The sequence below is a fragment of the Orbicella franksi genome, chromosome 10 (genome assembly GCF_964199315.1).
Source record: "Orbicella franksi chromosome 10, jaOrbFran1.1, whole genome shotgun sequence".
Lineage (NCBI taxonomy): Eukaryota > Metazoa > Cnidaria > Anthozoa > Scleractinia > Merulinidae > Orbicella > Orbicella franksi.
Window position 1 is genome coordinate 18,534,582 of NC_138154.1, and position 10,052 is coordinate 18,544,633.

A 10,052-nucleotide genomic window follows, 5' to 3' on the forward strand; every position below is an offset into this window, starting at 1 on the left:
TGCGTAAAAAACGAAAAGGCTGCTGGATGTTCTGACATTCTAAATCCAGCGGTGAAAGACGAAGATGCAGAGGAAAATAACGCTAACCTTGATCAGCCAAAGAGAAGGCGTCATTTCTTCTGATGAATTTGTCATATGTTGTGTTATTCTCAAAAAGATTTTCTCAATAAGGTTTAATCAGTGCTTTAACTCAGTTAACAGACCATGATAAATGATTACTTTTGAAGAGATCGAACAGTAGTGCTGAGGACTAACCCATAAGAACTTTTCCGATTAAAGAGAGCCAACCGAGTGAAACGACTCTGACCACATTGCATTCATGCCTTTCTCTGACCAAATCTCCCGCTCATATACTTGTGAAAATCTAAAAAAAAACGAGAACTAACCGGTTTTTCATAAGATTCACTTTGAGAGAATCATTTTCGTACAACTGATTGTGGTGCAATAACTCAAATTAGCACCTCTTAGAGGTTCCACACTTGTTAGCGGAATGGAGATGACAGAGCAAACCCATCAATTCCTACTCCCTAATTAAACAATAGAGTGTTTCTCTCGAGGAACTATCGGCTGATAGTTGCCCCGCGGAAATTTGATGCTCTTAAAACAAATATTTGCCCGAGAAGCGAAGCTTCGAAGGCAAATATGCTAGCTTTAAGGACATCAAATTTCCAAGGGGCAACTATCAGAGCGATAGTTTCGAGACATAAACACTCTATTGTCTTTATTGTTCACCACTAAATTTTCTTCCGTGCGCCAGTTCAAAAAAACTTTTTTAGATGAAAGCCGTGAAAGCCAAATGTAAAATTTGAAAAGGAAAACAACATCAATTGCTTATTCTCTATGAGCCCGGTTGTTTACAGGACGAGTACTATCCATCCGGGTATTTTCCTCGGACGGGCACTATGGGCTGATAGTGTCTCTCCGCAGATGAACACTATCGCGTCACGTGATCAATCTACACCAATAAGAATCGGAGAAAATTTAGTGGTGAATTATAGCACCAGATAATAAACGCCTCGAAAAACAGGACTTAATGACGCCGCTTTAAATTTTATTGCATTTCAAAGCGAACTAACAACTACAGACAATCGTGTTTCTTTAATCCACGCTTATACAGGTAACTTTATTACGAAGAACAAAACGTTACAGGCGATATTTCATATTTCGCAGGCCGATGGAGAAATAACTCTCACATCACCTCTTAGTCCAACTTTAAAGTCAGACCATTTCTTGACATTACCCCTCCCCCCGTGACACGACTTGGACAAGTTTGATACTTCACTTGTGTAGAGGACCCTGTTCCACATGTTCAGATCAGTGAGTTCTCCAATGTAGTTTTGAGTGGCGTCAAATCCTCCTCCAAACGAATCTTGCTCCTGCCCAATGATAAGGATTCCGTTTGTGTTGATCACGTGACTGGTCTTCAATCCCACTCCACTGGCCTGCGAGACACCATCTTTATAAATTTCCCATGAGCCACCTTTGTTTTCCCATGAAGCACATATGTGATGCCAGAAACCGTCATTTGCAGAGATTCCCGTTTGGCTGAAATGAAAATAGGGCGTCAACTTTATATTGCTGCATCCCACCATTTCGTACGATGAATACAAATGTATGACTGTCCAGTATAGCTTCAATCCAAAACTAATGGATATAATGAAATTACCAAAAACAGAAAATAATTTATCGCGCGAATTGATATTCAGATTTCTCTTTCGGATTAAAAGAGGCGATTCTCGTATCATTCCGTATTCCTCTTTTAACGTGTATGTGAAGTGAATTTTTCCTTTGTTTCGTTTCATCCTCTAACACTTTAATAAAATTGCTACAAACTTTCAAGTTCCTCGAGTTAAAAAAAAGTTGCATTTGTTTTTAAGGAAAAAGCCCAGGATCTTGCCTACGTATCACAACTTTTACCCCTTATTGCCAATTTTTTCCCAACCAGACTTCAACTTTGGAAACTTGTATTTAACACGACCAAATTTCCAAATATTAATAAACTAGTTTACTTTTAAAAAATTGCGCGGTAAATCACATCAAGTCACGTAGGTCGATGAAATAATGTTCTGGACAAGATTCTAAGAAAGTTTTTAGTCGGTATATTGGCGTATTATAAAATGCACCATCTTGCAATTGTCTCAAAAACGAAAGATGCCTTTAAAATCGCCAGGCCGATTCTGACACTTTCTCTCTGTAAATGCGAATCTGCATTTGAGAAAAAAAAAATTGCCTCCCTGGAACACAATTTTTCAAAGTTGCCAAATTTTTGAGTGTCACGAAGTTCTCGATTTTCGCAAAACTAATTCCTGGTGAAAGTCGTTAACAAACAATAAGGTAGATACTAATATCACATCTTGAAAATTGTTTTACTATTTACAGTCTATATTTATATCTTACATTAGTTTGTCGTTGATCCATAACTGGATTTGAGACATCTTGTTGATTAAAATTTCATTGGTGTATATGGAAGTGCTGTAACTCACGACCGTCCGATCCGTTCCTGCCTTGTCTGTTGTACGCACTCGGAAGCACATGGTAAAGGCATCGGTTATTTGGAGGCCATGATGGATGACATAGTCACCTGTACCACTTTTCGTGAAATAAAGATCGTATGGACTTTGGAGCACACCTGTCGGCACATATTAAATTCATTATTGGTTTTGATTAAATTATTTCATGGGAAGGAGGATATGATAATTAATCGCTGAGCTATTCAGATATAGCACAGCAGGGATTTGTTGACGCAAAAATCTGCCTGAACATACCCTTTGACGTTTTCCAGCAAGCCTTGTCAAATATAATGTTGGCAAAAGTTTGTGTGGAAATAAAAGGCACTTATTTTTTGCAGTTTGGGCTTTTTTCTCTACCCAATACTCATGAGCAGACAATTAAACTACACTTGCTAACTCATATTAACCTTAAGAAATCTCACTGAATTTAATCGAGTATTTATGCTTGAAGCTTACCGCATTTGGAAGCCTGCAAATCTCCCTCAAGGAATATGACGTTGTAGGGTGCTATGTCTGAATCAAACAACAGCAGTAACTGTGAGATCAAAAAAAAAAATACCAAAACAATAATCATCAATGTTGGTGATTGGTTAGCCATTAAATAAAGAACTGCTAACTTAGAAATACAAATACAAAATCTGTTGGTCATGTAAGTGTGCTTTTGGTACAGGATAGGAGCGGGTGCAATGAAGGGATAATATAACAGTTAAGCAAGACAAAAGTACTCGCTGCTTGTAGACTATTTTACCACAATATCCGCATGGGTTTGAAAAATTTCACCAAAAGCCCTTACTCGCTACCTTATTTTTGTTAATTCACCTGGACAGAGTACAGGGCATACAGTCAATCTGAATAACCTTTGATCGCTATTAACAACTGAAAAGAAAGAAGTTGACTGAGAAGCAGACTAATTACTGGCTAACACACATAAATCAGTTAAGCAAGACAAAATTACTCATGCTTACAGAGTACTTACTCATAATATCCGCATGGGCTTGAAAAATATCAGCAAAAGCTCTTACCCGCTAACTTAGTTTTTGTAATACACTTGGATAGAATACAACACACACAGTCAGACTCAATGACATTACTGTTCGCTATAAATAAAAGGAAGGAACTTGACACGCTACCTTGAAGTGGATTTTTCCACCAACTTTCGTCAGTTCAACTTTCAGGAATAATTTCACATTGACAGGACCTGCAGATACCTGGATTGGCAAGGGAGCTTGCTCGCCATCTTCAAATGTATGCGACCACTTCATGGGAGTCTGAAATGTCTCCATGGTAACTGTGGCTATCAGGGGTTGGCATCCATACGCTTGTACAGTCATGATCATGTGGCCAAATGGCCCAGTGCTGTCTGGTGGTGAAGTGCATGTAACTTTGCTGCATTGATCACTGAAGACGCATGTACCGTTGCTTCCGTCAGGTTGCTCAATATCTGCACAATCACCTTGAAGATTGTTTCCTAGATGAGTAATTTGTCTTTGTCAGAGTGTTTTAACTACGATGGAGGTAAATCAATTGCTGTGCAGTTGAAGGAGACGGTCAAATAAATCATCTCAAACCTTAATCAAATTGATGAAATGTCTGACAGGAGTGTTCATCCTTTTATTGTTGTGTTTGAATGCCGAAAATTACCACAGAGGGTCTAGACCATTTCGACTTGAAAAAAACATACATTGTATCAAAGCCAATAAGTTCTAAATAGACCCTTTAGAAATCAGGCCTTTCTAAATCGCTTTCCAACTTTTGAAAACTATGCTTCAGAGAAAAGAAAACCTTTATCATGAAGCACGGGCTCCCCAAAACTTGTTTGCACATGCACGGCAAGTGCACATTACTCAGGTTATATTAAAACGGCGAATCTTACGCTTGGAAATTTGAGCCACGCGCTGCAAACAAACTAATACCCGAAACATCCTACCAAATGCATACTGAGCTATATCTCATCCAAAAGTCTGTTTACCTATTACATACAAATGACTTTTGACATGACTAAGATCGTTACCTTGGCTTATTACTGACTTAACTAACCTCCTTGGATTTGATCCTTTATTGAGGCCAGTTCTTCCTTCAATTCGTTCACCTTTTGTAACAGCTGGTTGTTTCCTTCACACAAGTCGCACTGATCATTACCATCCACAGCAACATTGATTACTGGACGACAGTGACATGCAGATGGGGACTTGCTGTCGCGGGCTGCGCTTCCAGCTTGAAAAACGACAAGCAGAGTGAAAATCAAAAAGAAGGCTCCTGCCATCTTTAACTTAGAAAACTAGTTCTGGACTCCGAGCAGTTGTCAGAGGGGCTTATATTCTCTCTGACCAATTATAGCATCAACTGTACAAACCAATCAAATCATTGCTTTTTGTTCATTTTTCTGCCTGCTTCATATTTTCTGTACAAACGTCTTGCATTTCTTTCCTGTTTTTGCGCACAGCTACGACCAGCTACGTAGTCCCTAATCCGAAAAAAATGGACCATGATATTTTTGCGTATATGATGGGCTTAACAGCACGTGCGTACATGTACCTCCGGAAATCCGTACTTAATAATTCAATTGGCAGGCTTCACATTGTTTGTGGTTTGTATCTAAACAGCATTTTAAGTTACTAAATATTCAAAGCTTTTCCTGTTTTGATTTATTAAACTGTTACCTGTTTCTTCTCTTTGGCACGTCTTTAGCTCCTTGTCCCCAGGTGGGGGATTGGGCCAAAGATAAGTTGCCTCCATCTATACTTGTTCATGGCAAAAAAACGTAGCTGCAGCCCAAGATATTAGAAGCGTCTCAATATGCTCTCTTTGTACAGTTTTCTCTTTGGTACGCACTCCACGTAATCTGCACAATACTCTCCTGAGCTGGTTATGATTGGTTGGATCAGTTTTGCGATCCTCTATTTTGCTGACTTGACTGGTGTGTTACCTTTCTTGCAGGCTAAAAAATCCAACAGATTTCCGTTTTAACTGTTTAGAGAGGTCAGAAAAATTTGTCTAGTTGTCTATGTTTTCTCTCACCAAATGACTTAAAAATACAGAGAAAAATGGAAAATTATTAGCCAAATGTTCTCTTTTTCGAAGTCTACGCCGAGAAAGAGTTAAGCGGGCGTACTTGTTCGTTTAGAAATCGACTTCCTTTCAACTTCTATGCGGAAACTTTTAAAGAATAATCAGTCAACAAATTTAAAAAAAAAAACAAAACAATAGAGATGGTTAGTTTTGTCTCGTGACTGTACTGTCGCTGCATTTGGCCGTTTTCCAAGACGGGAATCGGTACTCTTTGTCTCACAAGAAATTTCTTGAAAATGTTTTTCGAGCGTTATCTTATATTATTTTGTACCTCTTTGTTCGTTTGGGCGGGAGTACAAGTTTTAGCTGTATCGAACTTATTTAGTGACACATCTACTAGCTAATTATAGCAGAATCCCTGGCAACACGAGTTTTCTTTCGTCTCGAGTAATAGGACAAAGACCTTTCTTTATCATCCCTAGTTAAATTTCAGTCACGAACGAGTAAATTAACATGTGCATTGCATTTTTAACGTTTCTCGACCTTGCATTGAGAAATATCTCTCTACATTTTACCCGTTTCCTGTATTTTCAGATTTGTAGATGTCCCGGTCTCGGTAGTTCTATTTACTTCTTTTCCGATCACAAACGAAAAATATTTTTAGTCGTAGTTCGGAAATATTTTTGGTTGGATTTCAGTTACCATTCAAGACGATATTATTTCCACATTTGAACCGGTTTATTTAATTTTTGTCTTTGCTCTCGGAACAAGAACTGAACAAAGTGATGTCTCAAAGTACACCTAGGGACTATTGCAACTTAAACAAGAACGATGAACACGATGTCATCGCATGCTTTCATCAAGAAAAGAATTTGAAATATTTCGTGTCTGACTGATCTAAACCGTTAGCACTACGCGAAGCTAGTGTTCTTCCAACTCCTGAGCGCCGCGCGTGATATGGAGCCAGGAGATTGGAATCTCTTCTTCTTTCAAATCGAAGTCAGTTCCCTGTAGGAACACTTATTACAAACTATGACCTTTAACTTTCAAAAACATAACAGACCATCTGTTTTGAGAAGTAAATAACCTTGTGAGCAGAAACAGGAAGTATTACCTGAGAGAGCTAAGCAAGTGAGCAAGGAGGAAGACTGAGGAAAAAACGATAAACGACGAGAGTTTGCAAGGGAAAGACTCGCCGATGAAAACATGTCTGACTTATTAAGTAGAGGATTGGAACTGAAATACACCTTAGTACACACACGTTAGTACATTTCAGTCTGCAACATATCCTTGTTTTTTGAATTTGTGATGTAAACCTTTATTTAGTCACTAAAACATAACCTTGAGGAATTTCCGGCACTGTCCAACTTTCTGGTTATTGAGGAACTTTTCTGTAGTTGCGTGCCTAAACAGGAAGGAATTGAATAAAGAACGTCAGAAAGTGACGTATGGAGTTAGGCAAAAAGGAATATTATGTGATAATTTGATTGGTTCCCCACACAATTGATGAAGGCGTGTCAACCATAGATTAGAGTATATAAGTCCCGCTTGAAGCACGGGGTCCATGCAAAGCCACACTTGAGTCCAAGATGATGTCAAAAGTCTCCTTTCTGGTTTTTACTCTGCTTGTTCTATCTCAAGCTGAAGATGTATCCCGCAAGTCTCCGTCCGCCTGCCACTGCAGTCCAGTTATAAATGTTTCTGTGGACGGCAAAGGTCAGTGCGACTTACGCGAAGGAAACAACCAGCTGTTACAGGAGGTGGACGATTTGAAGAAAGAACTCGCCGCGGTAAAGGATCAGGTTCAACAAGGTAACTAACTAGATGAGGCGACGATCAGATAAGTTGAATAATATCACCGCCAAAAATGACGTGATGCACATTGCACGCTGGATTCAGCACTGTCAGAGCTCAGTCCTAACCGAGGATATTGTTTTGTGTTCTTTAACAAGTGAGATTCGGCTTAAAGTCCATAAGCCCTTAAGCGGCGAAATGAGATCTAGTCTAATCTACAGCTATTGAAGTTCTATGGTGGCAAAGACAAAGTTGCTGGAGTCAAACCCGGATCCTTTAACACGCAAATTATCATCCTCCAACTCTGTGAGGTTAATATATGGAATCTTATTTTTTCAGGTTATTCAAAAGAGCGATATTTAAGCGCATGTAGTAGGGGTGTCAGATTATCGGCTGATCGATTTCGTACGTTTTAGCTTCAACAGGTTTGCCCCAAAGTACTCAAAGTGCATACGACCTTTATTTCACGAAACGTGGTACAAGTGACTATGTTATCCACCATGGCCTCCAAATAACCGATGCTTTTACTGTGTGCTACCGAATGCGAACAGCAGAGAAGACAGTTTATGATGGTGCGGTCCTGAGTTACAGCGCAAACCACGTCTTCAATGAAATCCTGATCAAAGATGCGGATTCACTTGAATTATGGATCAATGACGAGCTGTTGTAAGTTATTATAAGTTATCAATTAATTAATAATAGATGATTAATAGTTAATCAATACATCGTAAGGATATAGTAATGGGACTTTATCGTATAAATACAGCTGTACCAGTGGATGATACAAGAGATAACATATATATATATATATATATTGCTTAGTTAACTTGCCGCCCATCTATTTTTTTCCTGGCCATTTCTCATCTGTTTTACCCATGAATTTGCTTTATAAAAGGAGTGATCTTGGTATATGTTCTGATTTTTTTTTTTTTTTTTTTTTTTTTTTTTTTTTTTTTTTCAGAGAAACTGGAGTCACCACCCTGAATGATGGCTTCTGGCATCTGATGTGCGTTTCGTGGGAAAACAAAGCTGGATCTTGGAAGATTTACAAAGACGGCGTCTCCGAAGCCAGTGGGAGTGGATTGCAGACTGGACACGTAATCAAGACAAACGGAATCCTTACCATCGGACAGGACCAAGATTCCCATGGAGGAGACTTTGACGCAACCCAAGGCTTCCTTGGAGAGCTCACTGATCTGAACATGTGGAACAGGGTCCTAAATGCAACTGAAATATCGAAACTGTCCAAGTCATGTCACGGGGCGGAGGGTAACGTCAAGAAATGGTCTGATTTTAAAGTTGGTATAAGAGGTGATGTAAGAGTTATTTCTCCATCGGCTTGCGAGATATGAAATATCGCTTCTTTTTAGGATCTTTTTGCCTTTACAAGGTTAAGTAAAGTTCGCTCGTAAGCTTGAATAAACAAAAAATGTTGTTTGTAGATGATAGGATGCTCTAGAATGTAATAAAATTTAATGCATTTTCAAATTTGCACTGTTTTATCTAGCGTTTTGTGAGAGTAATCCCTGTGTAGATTTATTTTGGGGAAGTGTTCATTGTAACACCTGAGGTTGCAAAATGGGCTGTCAGCACAGAATGAAGTCCATCGATAATTATTCCACGGAAAAATGCAGCTCATCTTAAAGTCTGTCCAGTGATCCTCTGTGTAATTTCTTTTCACAAGAGTAGTTCATTTGTCTCACTGCAAGAGCGTATGACTTATTTCTGATTCTTTCTATTGTTTGTAGATTTAGATTGCCCTGGAATACAACAAATTTTAAAGCCGTTTTTACATTGATACCATTTCAAACATAACTTTTACCTTTATATTAATCATAGGACCCGGGTCATAAGAACGGTTGAAATAACATAGTTTGGCTAATCATGAATGTGATCTGATAGATCTTTTTGTTTACAATACATTTACTCTGCAATGGTTCCGGCGGCATTTTTTTAAGGGCATTAGATTTTTTAAGAATTATCCCTCTTTTCGGTATGGATTAGGATCGCAAAGCGGATAAACTGCATGTTTAAGCTTCCCGAAATTAACGACCCCTCGATAGTTGCTACTCTGCGAAAATGCGAATTGCTTAGTCTAAAACTGGAGTGGGTCTCTATTTTCGACAATAGACATATTCGGTTAACTCACGCGCGGGTGTCACGTGACTTGAATTGGGTACAGCAACAACCAAAACAAGTGCGTTCGTATTGACATTTAGAGAAAAATAAGCCACGATTCCGCGGTTTTGTTGCACAGGAGACTGTCAGAACAGCTCCGCTAACCGAAACGATCTGTCGTTTCACGGGTTTCAGTTAAATTTTAAAAGTCTCTTCTCTGTTTGGATCGTGAAAATGAAAAGAGATCCACGATATTTCAACTTCAGTACTGCAGCGAACACTACATCAGAAGATTTTATTAATCCTTACTCTAGTAAAAATCGATTGAAGGCCGATGTAGTTCCATTTTTTTTTTTCGTGGGGTAAAGATAAGCAGGAGAAGGTCCAAGCGGTGAAGAGGTACGCTTCAGAAAAGGTGAATCAAAGCAGAAAAGAAAATGAAGCAACGGATTCGGCAACATCTGAAGGAGAATGTGTCACGTTGGTCTCGACCAGGACGGACGAAGAAATTATTTCTCGAAAGGCACAAACATCTTGAGGATGAAATCTATAGTTAATTAGATGAACATCTTAGAATTCCCTGGTTACATAATTTTTCTGTATCGTACCTTCTTTCCGAAT

The 10,052-nt window shown here is 38.8% G+C and overlaps 1 protein-coding gene and 1 pseudogene across 2 annotated transcripts; one reads left to right on the top strand and one right to left on the bottom strand.

The window, feature by feature from the left end:
• Positions 1-292: 292 nt before the first annotated feature.
• LOC145501716 (uncharacterized) lies at positions 293-5,246 on the bottom strand (annotated as a pseudogene). Its single transcript, XR_014051259.1, has 6 exons — positions 5,127-5,246; positions 4,548-4,853; positions 3,641-3,978; positions 2,967-3,045; positions 2,398-2,629; positions 293-1,545 (listed from the first exon to the last, which is right to left on the bottom strand). The product of XR_014051259.1 is annotated as an uncharacterized LOC145501716 (transcript).
• Positions 5,247-6,911: 1,665 nt separating this feature from the next.
• On the top strand, positions 6,912-8,801 carry LOC145500109 (neuronal pentraxin receptor-like). Its single transcript, XM_081479597.1, has 3 exons — positions 6,912-7,331; positions 7,730-7,979; positions 8,275-8,801. Exons 1-3 carry the CDS (start codon positions 7,109-7,111, stop codon positions 8,663-8,665), a joined length of 864 nt encoding a protein of 287 aa, XP_081335723.1. The 5' UTR covers positions 6,912-7,108; the 3' UTR covers positions 8,666-8,801.
• The last annotated feature ends 1,251 nt before the right edge of the window (positions 8,802-10,052 follow it).

Excerpts from the sequence above, each read along its gene's own strand:
- LOC145500109 (XM_081479597.1), top strand. The coding sequence starts at position 7,109 with ATGATGTCAAAAGTCTCCTTTCTGGTTTTTACTCTGCTTGTTCTATCT. Across the intron at positions 7,332-7,729 it reads AAAGGATCAGGTTCAACAAG|CTTCAACAGGTTTGCCCCAA; the intron begins GTAACTAACTAG and ends CGTACGTTTTAG. Across the intron at positions 7,980-8,274 it reads TGGATCAATGACGAGCTGTT|AGAAACTGGAGTCACCACCC; the intron begins GTAAGTTATTAT and ends TTTTTTTTTCAG.